The 27,338-nt window shown below is 40.8% G+C and overlaps 1 protein-coding gene across 1 annotated transcript in view; it reads left to right on the forward strand.

Moving 5' to 3' along the window:
- Positions 1 to 27,338, forward strand: part of CERS3 (ceramide synthase 3) — a 120,119-nt gene that overhangs the window by 79,910 nt on the left and 12,871 nt on the right. Inside the window, exon 11 of the mRNA XM_082448459.1 lies at positions 4,461 to 4,614. Coding sequence (XP_082304585.1) covers positions 4,461 to 4,614 — 154 coding nt within the window. The remainder of the gene's footprint in view (positions 1 to 4,460; positions 4,615 to 27,338) is intronic.

Consider the following 27,338-nt stretch of genomic DNA (forward strand, 5'->3'; position numbering starts at 1 on the left):
CAAGAAATGTTTAAAAAGGACCTAGAAGAGCTAAAGAGCAAACAATGATGAACAACACAATAAATGAAATTAAAAGTTCTCTAGAAGGAATCAATAGCAGAATAACTGAAGCAGAAGAATGGATAAGTGACCTGGAAGATAAAATAGTGGAAATAACTGCTGCAGAGCAAAGATAAAAGAATGAAAAGAATTAAGGACAGTCTCAGATACCTCTGGGACAACATTAAACGCACCAACATTTGAATTATAGGGGTCCCAGAAGAAGAAGAGAAAAAGAAAGGGTCTGAGAAAATATTTGAAGAGATTACAGTTGAAAACTTCCCAAACATGGGAAAGGAAATAGTCAGTCAAGTCCAGGAAGCATAGAGAGTCCCATACAGGATGAATGCAAGGAGAAACACACCAAGACACATATTAATCAAACTATCAAAAATTAAATACAAAGAAAAAATATTAAAAGCAGCAAGGGGGGGCTTCCCTGGTGGCGCAGTGGTTGAGAATCTGCCTGCCAATGTAGGGGACATGGGTTTGAGCTGTGGTCTGGGAAGATCCCACATGCCGTGGACCAACTGGGCCCATGAGCCACAACTACTGAGCCTGTGCGTCTGGAGCCTGTGCTCCACAACAAGAGAGGCCGCGACAGTGAGAGGCCCACGCACCGCGGTGAAGAGTGGCCCCCGCTCGCCGCAACTAGAGAAAAGCCCTCGCACAGAAACGAAGACCCAACACAGCCAAAAATTAATTAATTAATTAATTAATTAATTTTTTTAAAAAAGGACACTTCTAGAAAGTGTTCCATTTAAAAAAAAAAAAAAAGCAGCAAGGGAAAAACAACAAATAACATATAAGGGAATCCCCATAAGGTTAACAGCTGATCTTTCAGCAGAAACTCTGCAAGCCAGAAGGGAGTGGCAGGACATGTTTAAAGTGATGAAAGGGAAAAACTTACAATCAAGATTACTCAGCAAGGACCTAAATGTAAGACCAGACACTATAAAACTCTTAGAGGAAAACATAGGCAGAACACTCTATGACATAAATCACAGGAAGATCCTTTTTGACCCACCTCCTAGAGAAATGGAAATAAAAACAAAAGTAAACAAATGGGACCTAATGAAACTTAAAAGCTTTTGCACAGCAAAGGAAACCATAAATAAGACAAAAGGCAACCCTCAGAATAGGAGAAAATATTTGCAAATGAAGCAACTGACAAAAGGTTAATCTCCAAAATTTACAAGCAGCTCATGCAGCTCAATATTAAAAAACAAACAACCCAATCCAAAAAGAGACAGAAGACCTAAATAGACATTTCTCCAAAGAAGATATACAGATGGCCAAAAAACACATGAAAGGATGCCCAACCTCACTAATTAGTAGAGAAATGCAAATCAAACCTACAATGAGATATCACCTCACACCAGTCAGAATGGCCATCATCAAAAAATCTACAAACAATAAATGCTGGAGAAGATGTGGAGAAAAGGGAACCCTCTTGCACTGTTGGTAGGAATGTAAATTGATACAGCCACTATGGAGAACAGTATGGAGGTTCCTTAAAAAACTAAAAATAGAACTACCGTATGACCCAGCAATCCCACTACTGGGCATATACCCTGAGAAAACCATAATTCAAAAAGAGACCTGTAACACAATGTTCATTGCAACACTGTTTACAATAACCAGGACATGGAAGCAACCTAAGTGTCCATCGACAGATGAATGGATAAAGAAGATGTGGCACATATATACAAGAAATGAAATTGAGTTATTTGTAAGGAGGTGGATGGACTTTGAATCTGTCATTCAGAATGAAGTAAGTCAGAAAGAGAAAAACAAATACAGTATGCTAACACATATATATGGAATCTAAAAAAAAAATGGTTCTGATGAGCCTAGGGGCAGGATAGGAATAAAGATGCAAATGTAGAGAATAGACTTGAGGACACAGGGAAGGGGAAGGGGAAGCTGGGATGAGGTGCGAGAGTAGCACTGACATATATATAGTACCAAATGTAAAACAGATAGCTAGTGAGAAGCAGCTGCATAGCACAGGGAGGTCAGCTCGGTGCTTTGTGACCACCTAGAGGGGTGGGATAGGGAGGGTGGGAGGGAGGCTCAAGAGGGAGGGGATATGGGGATATATGTATGCATATAGCTGATTCACTTTGTTATACATCAGAAACTAACACACTATTGTAAAGCAATTATACTCCAATAAAGATGTTAAAAGAATTGTTTTATTTTTTAAATTAGCAAATTTTAAACCCACTTAATACTGGTTAGGGGGGTTCAATAAAACTCTTCTTTCATAAATTGCTGGTCACCTTCTAAATTGTTACAATTTTGGAAAATAATCTAGCAAAGTCTTAATAGCTTTTAATATAACCTTGAACTTCTATACTTTTAATGTATGCCTTGGAATAGTATTCTCACCTTTAGGAACATACACATCTAAAGAAAGAAACTTTGGGCTTCCCTGGTGGTGCAGTGGTTAAGAGTGCCTGCCACTGCAGGGGCAACAGGTTTGATCCCTGGTCTGGGAAGATCCCACATGCTGTGGAGCAGCTAAGCCTGTGTGCCGCAACTACTGAGCCTGCACTCTAGAGCCCGCGAGCCACAACTACTGAGCCCGCGTGCCACAACTACTGAAGCCCGCATGCCTAGAGCCCGTGCTCTGCAACAAGAGAAGCCACTGCAACGAGAAGCCCGCGCACCACAACGAAGAGTAGCCCCCGCTCGCCGCAACTAGAGAAAGCCCACACCCAGCAACAAAGACCCAACTCAGCCATAAATAAATAAATTAAATTAAATTAAATTTAAAAAAAATAAAGAAAGAAACTCTGATTTGGGAAAGACAATATACACCAAGTTTTTCAGTGTAAAATTTTTTTGATTTAAAGTTAAATGGAATTGAACATAAATCCCACGCGTGCTACTTTTACTACAGTGGCAAAGTCCCTACAGGACAATAGCAAGTGCTGCTGAGGATGAGCAACAACTGGAGCTCTCGTGCGTTGCTGGTGGGGATGCAAAACAGCCACTCAGGGAAACAGCTTTTCAGTTTCTTATAAAGTTAAACATATACTTGCAGTGTGATACCCAACAATCCCAACCCTATGTATTTACCCTTGAGAAATGAAAACTTATGTGCACACAAAAACCTGTACATAAACATTTATAGCAGTTCTGTCCATAATTGTCAAAAACTGGAAATAATACAAATGTTCTGTAATGGGTACATCCACACAATGGAATGCAATTCAGTAATTAAAAAAAAAAAGGAGCATGCTGTTGATACCCACAACTTGCATGAATCTCAAAGGCTCTCTGGTGAGTGAAAGAAGGCAGTCTCAAAAGCTGACACACTGTATGATTCCATTTGTATGGCCTTCTTGACAAGACAAAATTAAAGGGATGGAGAATAGGTAAGGGGTTGCCGAGTGTTAGGCCTGGGAATGTGACTATAAAGGGACAGCACTGGTGTTTGGGGGATGATGGAACTGCTCTGTCTCCATATTGTGGTGGTAGTTACACAAATCTATGCACATATTATAATTCATAGAACTGCACATCCCAAAATAGTCAATTTTACTATATGTTAATTTAAAAATAAAATTAAAATAAATATATGTAGGAAAAAATAGAAGATAACACACAAAAATTACAGTATTATTTGTTTAAAATCATGATTTTATGGGCAACTTTCTTATTTTTCCAATTTTATATGAATAAATTATTTTTATAATTCGAATAATATACTTACAAACAAACCTATCCAGGAACTCTAAAATCCTAGCAGTGTATGCAGTTTGGGAAGACAACAGATAGCCTTCATACTGCAATTGTGTCTGAAGGCAGTGTGCATCCTGGTCATTGAGGGCAGTTCAAATTGTGTCCAGGAGTCTGTTTATGAAATTAATAAAGTATGCAATTCACTTTAGAAAGTGGAAGTAGAAGTAATAACAGAATTTTTGCTTCCTTAAAAAGTCTCTTTTATCCACAAAATTTACTCTTGTAGAATTCCTCATTCACTTTTTTTTCCCCTCATTCACTTTTGATGCCAAATAAATGAGATTGTGTCAAAAGGCAGTAATAACCCCATATACACGTGCATTATCTCATGTTATCCAATCCTGAGAAGGTGAGTGGGGTTAGTGTACGCTCATCTCTTTGCAGAGAGGAAACCGAGGTAGAGAAACATTGGAGTGTAGGCAGCGTGGCAATAAAAATTCCATTTGCTTTAACTTTTCTCCCAGGAGGCAGACTGTATTTTTTTGTGGCTTGCCAATAATGATATATAAGGTAATATTATCATATTGTTTTCTCTTGAGACTTTCCTGGACATCATTAGGAATGAAATAAGTGTTGTATACCTTGGGAGATAAAGTATTTGTTTTCTCACTGAAAATTCACAAGTACTTTGACTGTAATGAAATACTCTCATCTGTTTGGTTTTTCAGGATTTTGTATTGCACGCTGATTCTGCCTCTGCAGTACCTTGAGCCTTTCTTTTCATGCATCTTCCTCAACCTACAGCTCATGGTCCTGCAAGTTCTTAATCTTTACTGGGGTTACTTCATCCTGAAGATGCTCAAAAGATGTATATTCACGAAGGTAAGGGCTGTTCAAGTCTTATTGCTCTTAACAAATAGATTTCATTGCCAGATTGAAGGTGAGGCCCAGCTGGTGGAACATTCTACTTAATTTATAGTTAACCAGAATTTTTTTTCTTGATTTGATCGTTCTTGATACAAGTTTCTCCAAACTATAGATTTTTCATTAAGTAGATTTCTAAGGTGTTCTTAAGAAATTGCTTTTATTAGAGGACAAGGGTTTTTTTTGAAAATTTTTGTCCAAAAATTGAATGCTGCTTCTTAAAGAATGTCCTAATAAGTCTAAATTTGCTCCAGTTTGGGGCAAGCTTTATGGTGATAGTTGGGTACTGTTTCAGATCCTTGGTTTGTTTACCTTTGCTGAACATCCAATTTGCACATAATGCTCTCCCCCTGAGCTTTCTCTTCCTCTCTGAAACTTTGTCCATCATTTGCCTATACTTTTTTCTGAAAACATCTTCCCTAAGAAATTAATAATACATTTTAGACAATAGGAGGGGGTTTTTTTGTTTGTTTTGTTTTGAATTCTAGTTTTTAATTTCAGAACAGGGGAGGAGAGGGCTTCAGAAATGAGTAAGATATAATCACTGCCTTGGGGAAACAGCCCAGCATATAGTCGGGGAATATTCACCTACTAGCAACTACATATATTGTACAGAATGTCCTGTGCTGAAGAGAGGTCCCAGAAACGTGCTGAGAAAGACAAAAGAGAAATTAGGGGACCAGGGAAAGTTTTATTGAATAGATGGAATTTGACTGGAGTCTTTAAGGCACGTTAAAAAAAAAATCAAATCACAGCTCCTTCCTTGCCTGGAAATCATACATCCAAGGGAATTTTAATTAAGAATCTTTCAAGGTAAAAAGTTACAGCTGGCCCACTTTTGGGTGTTACCTAATCCATGTATAACACAGCATTGTATCGTGACCAGAATGAGTGACTCATATGTAACAGGTATGCTGATAATTTATCAGATAAGCTCATTTTTTGATCAACTCTCTGATTAATTCATTTTCCTCCTTTGCAATTGTGTCTCAAAGATCACTGAAGAGCTGACAAATGAAGTGGATGTGGCCATAATTGACCTCTAGATCTTCTAAATCTAGAGAGAGGTGTAGGAAATTGGGCTACATCTGCATTAATCTCAAGCCAAATCCTGAAAGTTTTTTTACTTTTTTAAACTAAATTACTGACTTGAGCTTGTTTTCCTGAGAGTAGATTCTTTCCTTTAAAGCTGGAGTGCCAAAAAAAAAAAAAACAATTTCATTGAATGGTTCTAGTTTATTAATGTTCTAAATAGTTTTTCTATGATCTCTGCAAAAGTTATTTTATCCCTAAGTGACAGATACAGTTGAAGTAACTGAGATAAACTTAAGAATTTGAGCAGTTAGACAATTTGCACATCCAGGGATTGGACAGAAGGCAGGTCACTGAACTGAGCCTGCCTGACCTTTGGGTCCAGCCTTCCTGGAGCTCCTGTCCCTAGGCAGAAATTGTTCCCTTATTAACTGGTGAGTGACAGTAATTACAGGCTTGGAAGGGATCCAGGCAGAACAAAACTTGGAAACCAGAAAATACTCGTTTGGTTTCATCATGATTTTCATATTTCTGATCTCTAATGGGTTGTACCAAGCCTGATAAAAACCCAGTGGGTTGGGGAGCTGTGGACAGGAATTCCTGATTTCTCATGCTGTACTTTGGAAAAGCTGTTTCCAATTGCAATTTGACAGCAGCAGTGGAGGCCCCCGCGGCCCTAATCCTTGCAGTCCGCATGACTTCAGCTGGCTTGCATATGCACTCTGTTTTCCACAGCAGTGGCAAATCTGGCTGTGAAATCAGCTTCTTCCTCCAAAGCCATAAAGCCGACTTTTAAAGAATGCTGTTTGAAGGCATAGTTGCATTGCAAAGGGGAGGAGAGGGACAGAGGCAGGAGTTGAAATTTTTAGAGGAACAACTAACAAGTCAGTTTTCAATTCTATTTAATAAATATTTAGCATTTCATACACACCACAATTGTTACCAAGGTGACTAATTCTTGATATTTAAAAAATGGAATTGCAGAGGTTTGTAGGCCTCCAAAAAAAATTTTTTTTTTAATCCTATAACAGCGATTGAGAATTTGTCTTTTCAAGTTCTTTATGTCTGGCAGGGCCCTAATAAGTAATTTTGAATAAGTAAATGAATAAATAATTTGGATGGCAAGTTACAAAATAATTTATTAATCTGTTTATGGTCTCTATGAATTTGCATGGTAGACTGAAAAGACAAAAGTGATTATTCTTAAAAACAGCGATTTTTTGAAGTATTCACATCTTATTTTCCCTAAACAATAATATTGTTGCATGCATATGATGAGTGAGGACCTTCTACCATTTGCTACCTTAAAATAACAATATCACTGTAATTTCAGGCCACTAACATATACACACCATAGTTAGCAGTCATCTTGCTGTTTGAGAACAAGAGTTGGCACTGAAACTTAACTGGTTCCTATAAAGTGGATGATTTTGTGATGAACTACCAGCCCACACATCACATCCGGAAGTATGACGGGCTGACATATTCAACTTGTCATTCTCTTCGCAAACATGAGAAGTGCTTTCAGAGGAACTTAGAAGAAGCATAGCATGCTTTTGTTTAATATTACTTAAGAGAACTTGATCATCCTTAAGCTTTTATTTTCTTCTTTCTAAATATCATACTGAGTGCTGGCCAGCTCGAGCATGTTTCTGTGACATCTTAGACTGGTTCATTGCCAAGATGTGGAGGTGGAGCTGTAGCCTGCAGCTCTTACAGCCAGGCTGGAGAAGCCAGCCCCTTGGCCACTGGCCCCAGCGATCTGCTCTCGACAGGCAGTGTCCCTTAAGTTCACAGAATGACATTTACACATGCTGAACTGTTTCAGTTAAAGAAAGGAACCCTCTAATACACATGAGGAAACTGAGGCCTCAACCAAATTCACACAGTAATTGCATGGCAAAGCCTGAGTCTCTTAACTTGTAATACTTCACCTTTTCTAATTATTCAGGGAAGAAAATTAATAACCAGAAAATTAATTTAAAATACTTGTATGGAGTAAAAAATAGTGAGTACAGAAACAAATTGAGTAATCAAGATAGTAGATTAAAACACAGACAGATCCTTCAAGTTATTTTTGAACTTTTTAAAAGCATAAAAACAGTTTTGTAATTATTTTTTAAGTAATTTTTTATTTTTAATAATTTTTACTTCCTAGTGAAACATTTAGGGTAATAGCTAAGACTACAGGCTCTGTGTAGATTCAAATCTTAGCTTCTCCCATTTATGGCTGTGTGATCTTGGGCATATTATTTCTATTTATTGCCTCAGTTTCCTCACCTGTAACATGGGGTTGATGATATTAGTGCCTCCCTGACAGGAGAAAGCCCATAGAACAGCATCTGGCATCCAGTGCACACATGATAAACATTAGCTGCCATCATCACTGTCACTGTTACAATATACACGGGTTCCTTGGGCAGAGACCTTGTGAATTCCAAGTGGCCTGACAGTTTGCTGTCACTCAAGCTCTCTCTTCCATTTGCTTAAATAAGGCTGCAGCTGATGTCAGGGGTCAGAGTCCTAGACTTCTACCAGTGGCTCTAATGACAGTTTCCTAAGCTGTCTTCTGCCAGTTGACTTTCATGACTCACATTCTAGATGGTACTTTTTGACACATTCTCTCAGATACTAGCGTATTAGGGAAGAAATACAAAATCTGTAACTTCCAAGAAGACTTCAAGTCTCTTTTGTTAGTAGGCAGTAGTGGATGTAAAAACTGCCATTTGCTGAACAAGACATTATAAAAATACCACAAAGGCTGACTACTGAGTGTTAGAAAAATGCTATTGGTTTATATTTCCATATTTCTGGATATTTATATAGATTAACTAGATTAACAACGTATTCAAGAAACAACAGTGGAATTTGTAAAATTTGATAACAAAAATAACTTTGCAAAGTTGCTGGGCTCAAAGAATTTCAAATTTGAATATTCTATACTACATGTTCAGCCCAGCCACAAAATAGAGAATCCCATAGGATTTTAGAGCTAGAAGAGACTACTAAATGTCTACCAGGACACCAGGACCCTCCTCACGGCCTTGCTACTGCAGCTTACCACTCATGTTCATGTAGATGGTAGTCTCTCTTGTCTGGAGGAAGAGAGAGCTGAGTGAGGAAGGGACGTGCCTTACCCGAGGTCACACAGGAGTGGGGATTCCTGAGGCTAATTCTGTGCTCTCTGCCTCCCCAGGAATAGTGTGCATCTGTATGTGTGTGTGTTTAGTGTGGCTTACGCTCCGTTCCCACAAACTTCATGATCTTATCATAAACTTTGCTTGGTTACCTTACAAATAATCAATTAATTCCAGCTCTTCATAGAGGGTTCTCTTTAGAAAATCTCATTAAGGTTATTCCCATTAGGGGATTTTCTGGCTTAAATCAGTCATAAACCTATTTTTTTTTTTTTTTGAGGATATGGGGAGGGGGAAGAGTAAGCTGTGACAAAGTGAGAGAGTGGAATGGACATATATACACTACCAAACGTAAAATAGATAGCTAGTGGGAAGCAGCCGCATAGCACAGGGAGATCAGCTCGGTGCTTTGTGACCACCTAGAGGGGTGGGATAGGGAGGGTGGGAGGGAGGGAGATGCAAGAGGGAAGAGATATGGGAACATATGTATATGTATAACTGATTCACTTTGTTATAAAGCAGAAACTAACACACCATTGTAAAGCAATTATACTCCAATAAAGAGGTTAAAAAATAAATAAATAAATAAATAAACCTGAAGTGTAAAGTTGTTTAAAGAAGTCAAAGTAGACTAGGCAAACCATCTGAATGGTTCTAAGATAATAAAGAAAGGGGGAAAAAATGTATCATGAGTAAGAGCCAAGCCCTACAAGTAAACCGGCCTCTTCCCAGCTCCATGCCCCCAACGGAATTCCTGTTGCTTTGCCTTCGACTGGGAGGCCTCCGAAATAGACCCACAGGTACAGCCAGGGCACCAAGGTGGTTGCTTGGGAGAAGACCCAACCTCACACTCACAATGGAGATAGAAGCGGCCCAGAACTGGAAGGAGGGGGTCACCTGCTAAAAGGGAAAAATGGAGGCTCAGAGGCCGTGCAAATCAGGACTGGAACCCCCAGCAACCTTCTCAGTGAATACCTCTTTTCCACACCAGGATAATATTATGCAGGCATTTTCTTACACTGGCATGGTCATAAAACAAGATTTTATTTCACTTTTCTTCAATCCACCCTCTCTTCCTTTGGAGGCATGGAAAGCAGCTGGGTGCCGGCAGCTGAGTGGGGCCTCGTCCCTCTAGGAGATTTCAGATGCTGGGTGTCTGTTTAAAAATGGCGGACCTGGGGCTTCCCTGGTGGCACAGTGGTTAAGAATCTGCCTGCCAATGCAGGGAATACGGGTTCGAGCCCTGGTCCGGGAAGATCCCACATACCGCGGAGCAACTAAGCCCATGTGCCACAACTACTGAGCCTGCACTCTAGAGCCCGTGCTCCTCAACAAGAGAAGCCACCGCGATGAGAAGCCCACGCACCACAATGAAGAGTAGCTCCAGCTTGCCACAACTAGAGAAAGCCCACGCGCAACAACGAAGACCTCACACAGCCAAAAATAAACAAATAAGTTAAAAAAAAATGGCGGACTTCCCTTCCCTGCAATTGCCCATGAATTATGTAATTATACAGTGATTTTCCATACTTTATCACATATTGACTCCCTTTGTATGTGCTCTTAACTTTTTTGTCTTATGCGTTTTCTAACAATGGTTTTCAAGATACTGTTCTTGGAGGTACTGGACTACACAGGTCGTCTGATGGACAAGAGGTTAACTGAAGCTGTTATAAAAGGAAGGGACTTGTTCAGGTGAGAGCTGTCCCATGAAGCATTTTTGAAGATAGCAATGGGTACTTAAATCCTGCCTTTCTTTCCTCTGTCCCAAATGTTGACCTGATGCTCCCCGATGGTATTTTGCTGAAGCTGAAAAGGAGGGTGAGCTATGGGTGAAAAGTGAAGAGATAAAAGAAGCTCTGACATCTCTTGTACCCACGGTTTAAAAAATAATTTCACAAAATGCAATGGGTTTTTATATATTCCTGAAAGGAATGGATATTCTTCATTTTATTAGTAGAAAAACAGACACACAAACACATGCATGTAAACACACACACACAGATGTTGTATATGGAACTTGAGTTTCTGTTTCTGTATCAGCCTAGACAAGGGGACAAGCACAATTCATGGCTTGTTAATAAATCTACGCATTCACACCAGTATGTGAAAGTTTTATTAATGGCCTCTTGGGGCAGAGAGATTGGTAAGAGCAGGTGTTGGGGGAGAGTGTGCCCTGGCCAACACTGTCCCTGTTTACCTCCCAGTTTTCTGTGGCTGTACCCCTCCCTGTGTGGGGCGAGGTCCCAACCCCCACTACATAAGTCTCAGAAGGGAGCTTTATGTAACACAAAAGGAACCCTATTCCTGAAAACTCATTCTGTTTGTAGATATGGATAAAATTAGTTCCTTTTTAAAACGTTTTCATTTTGATTTATCATGTGGGCTTTAGCGCTTGAATGATTTATGACGCAGATGGCTTTATCTGAGTTCTGTTTTGGGGAATAACAAGCATGCCATCTGTGGAACTCTGACTCTCAGTGGGGCTGTTTTCTGCAAATGGTGTCTCCTTGCCACACGCGGCATACTCAGGAAATCTTAAAGCGAGCAGCACTGGGCACGTGCCCTCTTCCTGTGGCTCTGAAGCACGTTCTGCAGGCCTGCCCTGAGACCTGTCATTTCCTCAATGTTGCTCGAAGCAGCTCGGGCCTATAGGTATACTTCTGTAATGTTTTCGGTGTGAACCTGGAGACTGTGGTCAGATCTTCTAAGGGAATGGGATTGGCAGTTCTTACTCGTTGGCTGGGTTGGAACCTCTGACCCAGTCTCTGGAGCACTGCGCTGAGGCCTGGCCACAATGGGGACACAGTCTAAAGTCAGTACTGGTCCCACCCAGTAGCTACACCGGGTGGCTACTTACATCATGATTTGATAGAAACCAGTCAACCTCCCTGCACCCCTAACAATCTATTTACCCACTTCTCTGGGTGTGAGATGGTGTGAAGAGTGTAGAGAAAGTCCAGCCTCCTTGAGGCCCCAAGATCTTGGCTGTCCAGAAAATGAATAATGAGGGGAGGGTAAAACTCAGTGAATGCGTAGAAGAGACCTAATCAAACTTTGTCTACTTTCTGTAGCCATTGTTTCTTCCCCATATCAGTTGTGAGTATTTGTGTGTGTGTGCGCATGTGTATACACAGAAGGCTTTTAGGGGTACTCTGGGATTCCACACCTGTGAGGGAGGGAAAGGAGCTGGACTGGGCAGAGGGAGAAATTAAACTGTGATGCAATTGCTACAAAGGCCTCAGCAAACCCTATAGAGCACTCTAGAGCTGAGTGGCCCTTCAGAGATATCCCAGTTGAAGCAAAGGGGCCAGACCTCTGTACCCCAGCATTAGCTTGTTACTGGACGTGGGCTGCCCTGTGGAAAGGGGCATAACCCTGGTCAAGGGAGCTCCCTTCAGCCAAGGATAAGACCAGAGAAGGACACAGCTGGGAGCTCCCATAGCTGGGAAATTAGATCTGTGGTCCTGAAGGGGTTTCTGGGCTGTGCATCATGGTGTCCACATGGCCTCCGATCTCTGCCTGCCCTACCCTGGACCTAACGCCAGCCCCCACAAAGAGGATTGCATTTACCCTCTGTAGGGAGGCAGACTAAGGATCAAAGGGTATGGCTTCCCAAACACTGAGATGTGAGGCGTTGGAGGAGTTATTTATTTTTTCACCCTCTGTTTTCTTTCTTTCTTTGTTTTTTAATTGAAGTATAGTTGATTTACAATATTATATTAGTTTCAAGTGTACAACATAATGATTCAATATGTTTATAGATTATATTCCATTTATGGCTATATCTCCCCATGCTGTACAATATATCCTCGTTGCTTATTTATTTTCTACATAGTAGTTTGTGTCTCTTGATCCCATACCCCTATCTGCCCCTCCCCCCTCCCTTCTCCCCACTGGTAACCACTAGTTTGATCTCTATATCTGTGAGTCCATTTCTGTTTTGTTATATACATTCGTTTGTTTTATCTTTTAGATTCCACATGTAAATAACATAGAGTGTTTGTCTTTGTCTGACTTATTTCACTAAGCATAATACTCTTTAGGTCCATTCATGTTGTTGCAAATGGCAGAATTTCATTCTTTTTTAATGGCTGAGTAATATTCCATTGTATATATATATACCACATCTTCTTTATCCATTCTTCTGTTGATGAGCACTTACTTAGGTTGCTTCCATGTCTTGGCTGTTGTAAATAATGCTGCTATGAACATTAGGATATATGTATCTTTTCAAATTAGTGTGTTCGTTTTCTTCTGATATATGATGGGAATTGCTGTGGGATTGCTGGGTCATATGGTAGTTGTATTTTCAGTGTTTTTGAGGAACCTCCATACTGTTTTCCATAGTGGCTGCACCAATTTACAATCCCACAAACATTGTACTAGGATTCTAAATGATAATCTTGCTGGGTAGAGTACACTAGTTTGCAAGGTTTCCCTTTCAGCACTTTAAATATATCATGCCACTCCCTTCTGGCCTGCTAAGTCACTGCAGAAAAATCAGCTGATAGCCTTATGGGGGTTCCCTTGTATATGACTCTTTGTTTTTTTCTTGTTGCCTTTAGAATTCTCGCTTTATCTCTAACTTTTGCCATTGTAATTGTGATATGTCTTGGTGTGGGTCTGTTTGGATTCATCTTACTTGGTTCATCTTCTGTGCCTCTTGTACCTGGATATCTGTTTCCTTCTTCAGGTTTGGGAAGTTTTCAGCCATAATTTCATTAAATACATTTTCAACCCCCTTTTCTCTCTCTTCTCCTTCTGAGATACTTGATGATATCTCAGAGATCCCTTAAACTATTTCCACTAAGAAAAAGAATTTTTTTCTTTTTGCTGTTCAGATTGTGTGATTTCCATTTTTCTATCTTCTAGATAACTTATGTGTTCTTCTGTATCTAGTCTGCTGTTCATTCCTTTTAGTGTGTTTTTTACTTCAGTTATTGTATCCTTCAGTTCTGACTGGTTATTTATTTATTTATTTTTATAAATTTATTCATTTATTTTTATTTATTTATTTTTGGCTGCACTGGGTCTTCATTGCTGTGTGTGGGCTTTCTCTAGTTGCGGTGAGCAGGGGCTACTCTTTGTTGTGGTGTGTGGGCTTCTCATTGCGGTGGCTTCTCTTGTTGCGGAGCACAGGCTCTAGGCATGCGAGCTTCAATAGTTGCAGCACGCAGGCCCAGTAGTTGTGGCTCATGGGCTCTAGAGCGCAGGCTCAGTAGTTGTGGTGCCCAGGCTTAGTTGCTCTGCAACATGTGGGATCTTCCTGGACCAGGGCTCGAACCCATGTCCCCTGCATTGACAGGCGGATTCTTAACCACTGCACCACCAGGCAAGCCCTGACTGGTTATTTTTTATACTTTCTAGTTCCTTGTTAAAATTTTCACTGTGTTCATCTGTTCTTTTCCCTGATTCAGTTAGCATTCTTATTACTAATGCTTTGAATTCTTTATCTAGTAAATTGTTTATTTCTGTTTCATTAGTGTTGTTTTTTTCAGGGGTTTTCTCTTGCTCTTTCAATTGAGACAAATTCCTCTGTCTTATTTTGCTTATCTTCCTCTCTCTATGAAATTAGGTGAAATAGTTACCTACTGCAGTCTTGAAGGGATGTCCTTATGTGGGAGCATCCCTATATAGTCTGCATGTGCCCAGTGGCTTTGGTGGGAGGGTTGGATCTGGCATGAACACAATTCATGTCTTTCCTCAGGGTGTACTGGCAGCTATCACCTTGGTAGGAGGTGGGCCTGGAGAAGGAAGGGCTAGGACCAAAGCCAGGTGTGAGGTAGGGCTTCCCCTCTGCTCAGTGGATGTCACCCCCCTACTGGGGGTGGGGTCTTGTCCCAAGTTGCTGGAGCAGAAACCCGGAGGGTCAGGTGGAGCTGGCACAGCTCTTTTTAAGTGTGTGCTCTACACCCCTCCCAGCAATGGCATACTCAGCCCCAGTGGGGAGCAGTGCTGGAGCAAGAGGGGCTGGTGTGGGTATTCAACGAGGGGCAGGGCAGGGGCTGTGGCAGTCTGGCTGCCATCAGAGATGTAATCTGCCTCTGATGCACTGTCTCTGCAATCGCCAGGAATGGCTGCCTGCTCCCTGCTCAGGTGCTGCTTAGGGTTTGAGCTGCCGCAGCATCTCACAGCTGAGCTTTTTCCTTGGTTGTGGCTGCCTATGTTCCCATGTGGAGTTACAATGCAGGGCAAACAGTGCTGGGGTGTTGGGTCAGCTCAGGCTGGGGTGCGCACTGAGGTGGTCACGGAAAACCAGTCAGCCAGCCGTGTGGTCTCAATCCGCCCTTTCTGCCCTGCTTTGGGAGCAAGCAAGCATTCCCACACTCCTCATGAGCGGAGTCCAGGCTTCCCTCAGCCCTTCTGTTAGTACCACCAGCCCTCCAACTAGCCAAGGGGTCTCATCTTCCCTTTGTCGGACCCCAGAGCTGAGGCGGCCAATATGTGGCTCAAACTGCTCACTCCCCAGGGAGGATCTCCACCCATGTCATCTCCCTTTTCTCTGAGTCCCTTCCCAGGGGCACAGGTACCGACCCAATTGCTTCTTTTTCCTTCCTGCCCGATTTCGCATGTATCTTTCTTACAGCCTTGGTTGTACAGGAGTCTTTCTGCCAGTTTTCAGTTAGTTTTCAGTGAGAATTTTTCCACATGTAGGTATATTTTCAATGTGTTCATGGGGGGAGGCAAGTTTTGCATCCTCCTACTCTGCCATCTTGATTTGAGTCTCCACCCTCTGTTCTGTAATTCGAGTTGATAACTGCCTTACCTTCCTTACAGGGTTGTGGCAAGGATAAAATGCTATGATGTAAATGAAATTACTCTCTAAACTGTGAGGTGTGGAGAAGTATGTGGTAGTGTCATAATCATGGAACTAAACATTCAATGGTTTCCGAGTCAGTCTCAATCCCAGTTGTATTTTCCTGTTCCCCCCTCACTCCCAAGACACTCATCTCTCTCATGCTGTATATCCTTTTTGAGCTGCGGAAAATAGGTTACTGAACACTAGCCCACCCACTGAGGCATTGAAACACTTTGCTGAGGTGCTTGGTGAGAAGACCTGCCACTTGCAGGTTTCTGGAGTGGGAAAAGGTGAGTAGGTGGTCACTGCCCTGTGAAGGGGTTTGGAGTCAGGCCAGGCCTTTCCAAGAGGTTTCAGAAAGCTGTTGGGAAGCAGGTGCTGGAGGTGGCAGATTTGGTGCCTCATCTGCTTGCTCTCATCACCAGTGGAGAAGGCAGCCCTCCTGGCTCCCAGTCTTCACACAGGTCCCGGCAGTGCTGACTGCCTCTCTTCCCTATGAGGAATATGTGTTCCAGAGGCATCCTTGAAATCAGCAGGTCTGTCTCTGGCTCAGGGCTTCTCAGCAGTGAGTGGCACTAGAGACATCCTGGGCCAGATAATTATTTGTTGTAGGGGGCGTCCTGTGCACTGTAGGATGTTTAGCAGCATCCCTGGCCTCTACTCAGCAGATGCTAGTAGCGCTCACACCTACAGTTATGACAACCAAAAATGTCTCCAGATGTTCCCAGGTAAAAATCTCCATGATTGGGAATCACCACCTATCTGCACATATATCCTTTTCCCCTTTCTGTAAAGTAAATCATGTTTTCTTCCTCAAGCACAGAAACAGTATTGTTTATAGAAGTTTCAAAGGCTTTCATTGCCCTACTTATATACTTACTCACTCCTGTCCTTTGTGCTATTGTTGTCATGCATTTAATTATATATAATAATATATAATGTTTATATAAATATATATAAATATTAATTATATATTATAAATTCCATATTATATTGCTTTTTTGCTTTAAACAATTAATTATTTTTAAAATTAAAAAATTTTTAATGTCTTTTATATTTCCCTACGTGTATATCATTTCTGGCTCTCTTCATTCCTTTGTGTAAATGTAAGTATCCATCTGGTATCATCCTTTTTCTGTTCTTTTTTCCCCACGAAGACACTCATTTCTTGTAGTGCAGGTTTGCTTGTGATTAATTATCTCAGCTTTTGTTTGTCTGAAAAAGTCTTTAATTTTTCCTTTTCTTTTTCTTTTTTCCCTTTTCTTTCACTACTTTGGAGGTGCTGCTGCCTTGTCTTCTGGCTTACTTTCTGGTGAGAAGTTGCTGTCTTATTATTTTTGTTACTCTAAATAATGTGTCTTCTTCTGGCTGCTTTTGATTTTCTCTTTAATACTAATTTTCAGTGATTATGACATGTCTTGGTGTGCTTTTATACTTGGGGTTTGTTGAGCTTCTTGAATCTGTGGGGTTTATAATTTTCATCAAATTCAGATTTCAACAAAATTTTCAAAATTTCTTCTGTCTTTTCTTTTCTGTCTTCTTCTAGGACTTCAATTACCACTTTACTGGCCCACAAATCATTGATGTTCTATTCATTTTCAGTCTGTTTATTTCTGATCAGTTTCATTTTGAATATTTTCTGTTGGTACATCTTCAATTTTTTTATCTTTTCTTTTACTGTGTTTAATCCACAGTTAAGCCTATCTAGTGTGTTTTAATATTTCAGATATTGTATTTTTCATCTCTATAAATTACATTTGGTCTTTTTTATATCTTCCATTTCTTTCATTATATTCATGTTTTTCTCTACCTCCTTGAATATATGGGGCTTATTTATTTATTTATTTATGGCTGCGCTGGGTCTTTGCCACTGTGCGCCAGCCTTCTCTAGCTGTGGTGAGTGGGGGCTACTCTTCGTTTTGGTGCATGGGTTTTCATTGCAGTGACCCCTCCTGTTGTGGAGCACGGACTCTAGGTGCATGGGCTTCAGTAGCTGTGGCTCGCAGGCTCTAGAGTGCAGGCTCAGTAGTTGTGGCTCACAGGCTTAGTTGCTCTGCAGCATGCGGGATCTTCCTGGACCAGAGATCAAACCTGTGTCCCCTGCATTGGAAGGTGGATTCTTAACCACTGCACCACCAGGGAAGTCCCTGGAGCATACTTATAATAATTATGTTAGCATCTTTGTTTGCTAATTCTGTCATCTCTGACAGTTCTGGGTCTGTTTCTATTAATTGAGTTTTCTCTGAGTTATGTGACATTTTCCAGCTACTTTGCAAACCTGGTAATTTTTTTTTTTTTTAATTTATTTATTTATGGCTGTGTTGGGTCTTCGTTTCTGTGCGAGGGCTTTCTCTAGTTGTGGCAAGTGGGGACCACTCTTCATCGCGGTGCGCGGGCCTCTCACTATCGCGGCCTCTCTTGTTGCAGAACACAGGCTCCAGACGCGCAGGCTCAGTAATTGTGGCTCACGGGCCCAGTTGCTCCGTGGCATGTGGGATCTTCCCAGACCAGGGCTCGAACCCGTGTCCCCTGCATTGGCAGGCAGATTCTCAACCACTGCGCCACGAGGGAAGCCCGAAACCTGGTAATTTTTGATTGGATGCCAGACATTTTGAATTTACTATGTTAGATGCTGGATATTGTTGTATTCTTTCAAACAGTGCTTTTTTGTTATGTAGTAGAACTAGTGTATTTTGGTTTTGTATGAAGTTAAGTTACTTGTAATAAGTTTGATCCTTTCAAAGCCTGCTTTTAAGCTTTCTGAAAATGAGAGTAGAATAGCCTTTAGTCTATGGCTATTAAGTGGAGTTCTTCATAGTATTCTCTTTGCTGCCCATGTACTGAGAGTTCTTTCCACTCTGGCTGGTGAGAAGACAACAAATGGCCAAGCCAATGTGGGTTCCAGGGGTTGTTTTGCCAACTCCTTTCTGGTAGTTCTTGGCCTGGCCTCCAGTAGTTTCCTCATATACATGCACAGATCAGTACTCAGCCAAAGATTGAAGGGGACCCCACTGCAGATCTCTGGAGCTCACTCTCTGTGTAACTCCTTTTTTACCAGCATTCTGCCCCATAAATTCTAGCTTCCTTGGCTTTGGGTAACTCTCTATTTCCTCAACTCACTGGCACCACTGGGCTCTGTTTGGGGTCTTTGCTGTGCTTCAGCTTAGAAGCTTCCTCCAGGCAGTAACTGGGGCAGTTGAAGGGCTTCCCTTCTTCATTTTCCTTTTCTTAGGAATCACAGTCCCAAGCAGCTTATTCAACAGTGTCTAAAAATTATTGTTTCATATATTTTATCCAGTTTTCTGTTTGTTTAACATGATAGAATAATGTATTCCCTATTTTTCCATAATAGCCAAAAGCAGAAGTCACAGTATTTTATTTTCTAAATAACAATACTTAATATGCTTCCTGAGATGTCCTGTTTTATTTTTCAAACAAGTACAATTGTTTGGTGATTCCTTCTTTCTTCCTGATTTTTCTCTCTAGGTCAATGCTGTCCAATTAAAATATAATGTGAGCCACACACATACATAATGTTAGGTTATCTAGTAGTGTTATTTTAAAAATAATAAGAAACAAGTGAAAGTAATTTAATAATATATTCTATTTAACACAATACAAACAAAATATTATCATTTCAATTTTGCCTGATGTATATTTTGTCTGGAATGTATTTTAATCAGGGAAGGATTATAATCATTATTTAAAGCTAATATAGTGATTCAGCAATCAGTACAAACAAATCATTAATGAGATATTTTTCATCCTTTTTTTCCATACTAAGTCCTTGAAATTCAGTATATATTTTACACTTACAGCATCTCTCAATTTGGACCGACCACATTTCAGAAGGCACACGTGGTGAATGGGTGGCTACTACATTGGGTGTTACAGCTCCTAGCTCTAGACTAGCAATTCTGCTTCTCAACCACTGCATATGGGACAGGTGGCGGGATATGTTCTCATGTGTGATTTGTTCTCACGGGGTCCCTGGTGGTGTATTCAATTGTAACATGCTGGCTGTACCTACTACCCTTTCTTTCCACTCAAGAAAACTTTCCAGTTTGTGAGCAAGGGAGGAAGATACTATTCTCGGGATTTTTTTTTTTTTTAAGCCAATTCTTTGTCTTGTTTTCCTTTCTTTTCTGCAGGTGCCTTACTTTTCTAATCCTATTTCCTTCTTTCCCTTCACTGCTCATCTCCAGGTACCACTCTTCTCTGTATACCTGGTTCTCCCCCACAAGCTCTGCTTCTCCGAGGCTGACACTTGTATCTTGTACACCTTGGGGCCCCTTCTCTTTAGCAAGGGCTGTGAACTTCCAGGTCATTTATGGCTTTACTTTCTGTTTCTGGGGGTGATTTTGTCTGTGCTTCTTCTAAGTCCTGTACTCCCAGGCTGTTTGTTTTTCTAACCTCCTCTTCCCCACCCTTTCCCAGCCACAAACTAGAGGGCTGGGGGAGCTAACTGGAATTTGTAAATTTTTTCTTTTTTATCCAGATTCTCCTTTAAATCAGCACCAATTTCTAGATATGGTCTGACTAATACAAAGTCAAGCAGTTCTGATGTCTATTTCTGTGAAAACTATGCTGCCATCAATGCATCCTAGTTTTGCTTTGAGTTGCTGGTAGTTCACATTAGGTTGTTAATTCATAATGAGCTTGAAATTGATTAAAACCTCTAAGTTTTTTCACATCAGCCAAGCCACATTTCTGCTCAGGATTGTATGTTGATGATTGTGACTTTTGTGGAAGTTATATTCCTTCTTGTTAAACTTCATTTCGCTTGACCAGCTTATCATTTGAGCCTTTTGTTTAAGAATCGGAAAGCATGACATTTGGTGATGGGTGCTTAAACGTTTCAGAAGACCTTTTGTCTAAAAGGCCTACTAAAGGAATTCAGGATTATTCCATATAATCTAGTTCATGAAAAAGAGTCATTTTTTGGCTTGATATATATTTTAATCAGGAGAGGATTGTAATCATATTTAAGACTAATGAAGAATAAGGTATTATTCTGGATCTCACACCCAAAAGAAGATCCCCCAGGATTTCCACTTTCGTTTCAGTTCAGCTCATTACATACTGGCTATGTTAACTATAGCTTCACTAGAATGACATGTAGAGCCTTAAAAAAAATACTCACAGCCAGGTTCTAATTCAGACCAATTAAATCAGAATCTATGGGGACTAGACCCAGACACTGGGGTTTTTGACAGTCCTCTTCTTCCCCCAGCATAAGTGATTCTACTCTGGCTCTCAGTTTGAGAGCCACTAGATCAAGTGGAGAAACCCAGCTGTGTGTGTGCGTGTGTGTATGTGTTCTCTCCACTCTGCACAAGTGTCCATGGACATCCCTCCGATTGCTGGGTCTGCTTTCTAAAAAGCAGAGATGGCTGCACTCTTCCCCACATCTGTAGAGTTTGCTGACACGACCTCAGCAAATACTCCCATCTTGCAAATTTTAACAAGAGCAGTAGACTTCATGTTACATAGGGGTTCTATGCTGAAAAATCCTTAGAAATAAAAAGTCAGACTGTTGAAACAGGCACCAAGCACTTTGAGATTCTTTACTTTGTAGAAAACCAGAATTCTCTAAATAGTACGTTTCACTGGAGAATTAAAGACATGAGTCATTACATAAAGTGAGACATACTGGTAATTTTATATTGCCTTTCTGGACTAAAAAGACTCATCACATACAGAGTCAAGGAAGTCAAAATTGTTTGCAATCATGGGATTTTAAAATGTGAAAGACCCTTAGGCAACCCTCTGCTTCAGCTTCTTTCTACAGAGAACAGCAATCTAGAGACAGTCTGTGTCCTAAGCACCCACCTGCTGACTGCAGTGTGGTACCTGACTGTCAGCTGAGGCATCACCAGAGCTGGTGTGACATGCAGCCTTTCAGGCCCCACTAGATACTTTCTGAATGAGAATCTGTATTTTATCAAGAAACTTAGGTGATTCATATGCACATTAAAGTTTGAGAAGCACTGGTCTAGAAATTTCATATTACAGATAACTGATAGGAAATGTCCATGTGTAGCCAAGTTTCAAAGAATCCAATTTAAATTTAATGCAGCTCCTTTGAGGAGAAAAAAAGGGGAAAACTGTTTTTTTCTGTGACCTTGTCAACTTGGATAATAAGAACTAATATAACAAAAAGGAATGTATTTTGACAGTAGTTCAGAAAATTAAACTCTGACTGAATGCACTTTCTTTTTCATACAGTTAAAGCTAAAATTTTCTTTCAAAACAGCATAAAGTGCTTATTATATTGTCCTTTGTTTCATTGCCAACTATGGATTTAGATGTGGAGCCATTCAAAAAGCAGTGGGACATTATGAGTCATTCACGACCTCCTGGGCTTTTGACATTACTGTAAAGCCACAGATTCCTGAGCACAGAGTTTAGTTAAGGCATTTCAAAAGCACAGCTCTGCAATTTTATTGAAGCCATGGTTGCAGATGTCATTCCCAGAGTGTATGGAAGTGCTGTGGCAGAGATTATTCGTAATTTTATCCTATTAGCATATTTTTTCTCATTGTCAAAGTTTATTTTGTTTGGTAATCCTTGCAATAATTTTTGAGGACTGCAGACCAGGGCCAGCTACTTACTTGCACTAATAGGCAAATCATGATTAATTCATAAAAGTATATATATTCTGGAATCTAAAAATATAAGAAAAATTGCACAAAAAATAAAACTAAAAGCATAGACATCATCAGGGCTTGACTTTAAATTTATTGTACTCACTTTTTTTTTGGTGGATATGAAAGTGGTAAGTTGTGTATTAATTGAGTGATGCTGGTTGTGTTACACACATAATCCAGTGTAGGGCAGTGGCTGTGGATGGGAATATGTTCTCATAAGATACGCAGGATAGTGAAGGGTTTTGGTGCCATGTTATATGAGGATAAACTGAAGAAAATAAGAATATTTAGCTTGAAGAGAGGTTAACTTCAGCATTTGAAGGAAGTACACAGACCCCTTTTGGATAAGGAGGCAGATTTTAGCACCATATGAAAAAGGAAGCAGGTAATGAATTACTGGAAATGTACAAGCAGGAGAATGTACATCTTTTGCTCTGGTTGTTAAGAAAGGCATATCAGCATCAAGTAGAAATTAGATTAGATGAGCTTAAAAGTCCCTCCAAACCTGGAGGCCTTTGGGCACCATTCTTTCTTATGTAATTGCCCCTCTACATCTCAAATGCTACCACTCCAATCCAAGCCACTGGCATTTCTCTCCTGGTCTATGACCACAACCTCCTAAGTGCTCCACCTTTGACCACCCTGGATTCTTTCCAACTGTTTCCATACAGCAACAGAGAACACTGTTATATATAAACCAGTTTCCACAGAAAGCAGAAGATTTCTGAGGATAGGCACCTTGTCTTTTTTTGGTCACATATATTCCCAATACTTCAAACAGTGCTACACAGTGGCTTCCATTTGGACTTAGAAGTAACTTGGAACTTTTTACCATGATCTATTAAATCTGTAATCTGGTCCATGCTTACTCCCCGACCTCATCTTAGGTCATGCTCTATCTTTCTTACCATGTTTTAGCTGCACTGGCCTTTCTGATCCCTGAGCATGCCATTCATCTCAGGGCCTTTGTACATCCTGTGTCTTCTTCTTGAAATGCCTACCCCATCTTCCCTGACCACTCCTCCTTAACCTTCAGATTACAACCTTTGGGTTCCATTTCCTTAGCAAGGCCTTCCTTCCTTCCCATCTGAGATCCCCAATTTACATATCGTGGTATTCTCTGCTTCCTAACACTTACAAATATGTGGTTGCATATTGTTATGTGTTTGATACCTTGGGGTTTGGCTCTTTCAATAGAGTGTAAGTTATTTGAAGACAGAAACCATTATATCCCCAAAGTCTTACACAATGCACAGGGGCTCAAGAAATATTTTTTGAATCAGTGGTTCTCACCTGGGGTGGTTTTGCTCCCCGCTTTGCCCCCTGGGACATTTGGTAATCTCTGGAGACAGTTTTGGTGGTCACAACTGGCATCTAGCGCACAGAGACCAGGAATACTTACTACTAACCCTTCTACAAAGGGCAGAACAGTCCCCACAGAATAAACTGGCTCGGATCCCTGGAATAAATGAGTAAACGCCTCTCTCTTTTGGTTGATTTCACTTTGTGGTTGGTGTTGATCCCAAATTATTCCTTGTTTTCCCACCTGACAGTGTCATCCTATACAGAGAGAAGTTAGGTTTATGCAAGAACAGCCAAACACACTATTTCTTGAGGAGCCAAGCTCTCCATAATTATCTGTTTAGCATTTCTTCAGGTGTTGGCAATTTAAAATTATTCAAGTGATAATCACAAATGGTTGCCAGCCATTTCCTTTAGAAATAAGACACCTGCATTTGGAAAGTTCTGATGGATTGAGAGAATGAGACTGTAGCTAATTGTTCAGGTGTAACTGAGAGAAAATTATGACTTTGATGGCACTACACCTTTCTGTTCCTGCATGGCTTTGTACAGTGTGGGTTGGAAAGGGCATTGCGGGTGAGGCAGTGTGGACTGTGCCGAACACTCGTTCCTCATTCATTCTAATTCACTTAGTGACCAGTTCTGTCTCCTTACTTTTCACCTCTTTAACCTCGCTGAATGTTGGGTCTAAGCCAGCAGAACCGTTCATGTCTTGGAGGCAGCCAGTTCTCACCTCCTGCCCTGCACGCACACCTTTCTCTCCCAGGGGCTGCAAGGCTTCTCATCTTTAGTTCAAGCCTCTGCATTTATGAGGAAGTCTTCTAAGGTTGCTACTTAAGAAAACATTGCATTCAGCTCTGTAGTCAGTCTAGGACACTGCTTCCCAGCTTCCTCACCTCAGGCACGGAAGAAATTGATATTTGTACAGCACACTGTGGGAAACTGACAGGACTACTCAAAGCAGGAGGAGACTGGGGCTCTGCTAGTTGCCCCAAGGCCTGAGAGAATCAGTATCTCAGCATATCTTTTAACCCTTTCCTGGCACATCAGTTGGGAAACACTGGTGTAGAAAAGCCCCACTATACTACGACTGCTCAGCTATGAGCCAGTTATGTATTTCCTTTTGAAAGTTGGCTGGTGAATTGGAGTTGTCTAAAAGCAAATCATATTTCTCTATCCCTAGAGAGAGGCAGGCAAGATATTTTTTAATTTTCCTTATTCAGAAATCTTGCCAACAACAGTAGTCTGGCTCCTCTGAGCTGTGGAAGCAGCACTGTCCGGCAGGAGCTGTCTGCAGTGGCCATCACAAGTCTTGCAAGGCAGTACTGCAGGGCACTGTAGGTCAGCAGGGGTCTTTCAGGACCCAAACCTGTGTGGCTGCATCTCAGAGGGCCAGCTGTGCTGCCCAGCTCAGCTGACTGCCGTGCCCTCAGACTCTGAGGTCCTAGGCAGGGACTCGTCAACAGAACAGTTCAGCTCAGAGTCTGGATGTGACCACAGATATTAGATGTAACTTGGAAACCACTAAGACAGGAGCTCAGGGATCTGTGTCAAAGAGTCCCTCTGAATGCGATAAGCTGGGAAACAAGATCTCCCATAAAGGGCAGGACTGAAGATGACCTGGCAGTTTCGCCTGGAGCAGCTGTGTGGATGGTAGTGTCAAGTGATGAAATACGAAGGCCAGAGAAGGTGGTGTAAACGGAGCCTCGAGTCTGACAAGGCCTTAGGCAGCTGAGAGGAGATGGTCTGAAGCCTGGAAGAAAGGTCCACGCTGGGATACAAATTTGGGATCACCTGCATTCAGATGGGATTTAAGAGTCCCATCTTGTGGTATTAGATTCATTCATTCACTTGCTCATCAAATATGCACTGAGTGCTTGCTGAGTGCTGGATGACATCACCTAAGAGAAACTAGAGGAGGAAGATGACACATTCCGGTATATTCCACCCCATCCTCTCTCCCTCCCTCTGCAGAAGGGAAGCTGATGTCCTTCCACCCATGCTTTTATATGCTTATTATGTTTGGATATAGCCACAATTAAAGCATTGCTTTTTTGTTTTTAAACTTTACATAAATGGTATGATTTAGTTTATATAATTGTACAACTTGTTTTCTTCACTCATTATGACGTTATTCATATTGACAAATATTACTGTGGACCAGTGCACTTACCTCCTGTATAGTATCCATCACAGAATAGTCCACAGTCTATGTATCCTCCTGTTTACATCTTTATATATGTCTCCTGGTGGCACATATGGGAGTTTCTCTGTAAGTAGAATTCCTCAGTCAAGTTTACCAGATGCTGCCAAACAATTTGTCAAAGTATATGAGAGTCTCTCTTGTCCCACATCCTCACCAACTTTCGGCACCATCAGACATTTTAATATTTACCAGTTTGATGAATAAGAGATTTTATCTCATTTTAATTTGCATTACTAAGCTTGAGCATTTTGTATAGTTTATTAGTCAATAGTTGTCTCTTCTGTGAATCATCTGTTTATATCCTTTGTCTGCTTTTCTGTCACATTGGATTTTTTTCCTTCTTAATGGTGCATATGAATTCTTTGTTGGATGCTAATATTTGAAACAAACTTTAACATTTTGTTGTTAATACACATTTTTCTGGGCTATATATTCAATACTTAATCTTCTGTCTTTCTATGGTTATTTCCTAAGTGTTGCTTACCTAAATCCTAATGATTTTTTTTCAAAATGGTTTTGTATATCTTTGCCCAGTTAAAGTTGTGGAATTTGCAGGCTGTTGAATCTAAAGCTGCGTCTAAAGGATGCAAAAAGTGTAGAAAATACACTAATTTTAATGGTTTTAATTCCCAAAGCAAAGTACATTCATGAAATCAAATCATTTTCTACATCACAAGTTGGTGATTACCACAGAGCCTTTTAAGTTTATTTTAAATTTACTTTTAGGTAATATAGAGAATATGAAAGAAATCCATGCATTTTTATCAAGAGCCACATAGTGTAATCTGAGCTCTTCTCCACCAAGCTGAGTCACTGAGCTGAGTGGGTTCAAGTCCTGTAGTTTTTATCTCTTCTGGAAAATGAATCTGCCCGACCAGATACTCTCTAGAGTCCATCTATCCCTAAAACTTACTTTTTCTCTTAGAAGCTCATTTTTTAAAGCCTGTAAGCCTTAGCAAAGTGAAATAATTTCTTAAGGAAATTAGGTACATTGATAGCAGCATGTGTAATGAAAATAAAAACCATCAGTGGAAAGTAGAATATATTTTACACCAGTGAGTTGGGACAGTTTAAAAAGCAACCTTTGAGTCCGGTTCTGAAATTCAAGAGGAGGCATTCTATGTATACAGACCAGTCACAAAAATTGGGAACCATGCGTAAGCGGTTTTAGGGCATGTTTTCGGTACTGCTTTGACTTGCACTCATGACTGCAGGGAGCCGGGACAGTGGCCTTAGTCCTGTATTCTGTGTCTGAGAGATTTGACACCAGCCAAAGCGAATTACTGTGTGATAATACAGGTTCAAGCATTTTTTCACAAGCCCCCCACCAAAAAGAAAAGGGTCAATAGGAGAAGTTGGAAGTGTGTCCATTGCTTTAAGATACTCCCGTGCTTGGGTGAATGAGTCTTTGAATGTGGTTCAGTTAAGCTCTGTGCCCCTGCTCCTGGAACATGCCCTTCAAAGAAGAATGTTGGCTTCAACCGACTTTAATCTGGGGAAGATCATTTTGGTCCCAGTTTCAGGGTTTCTGTTTCTCCTAGAGTATGGGATGC

Source organism: Balaenoptera physalus (genome assembly GCF_965194825.1).
Source record: "Balaenoptera physalus genome assembly, chromosome: 2".
In the NCBI taxonomy this organism is placed as follows: Eukaryota; Metazoa; Chordata; class Mammalia; order Artiodactyla; family Balaenopteridae; genus Balaenoptera; species Balaenoptera physalus.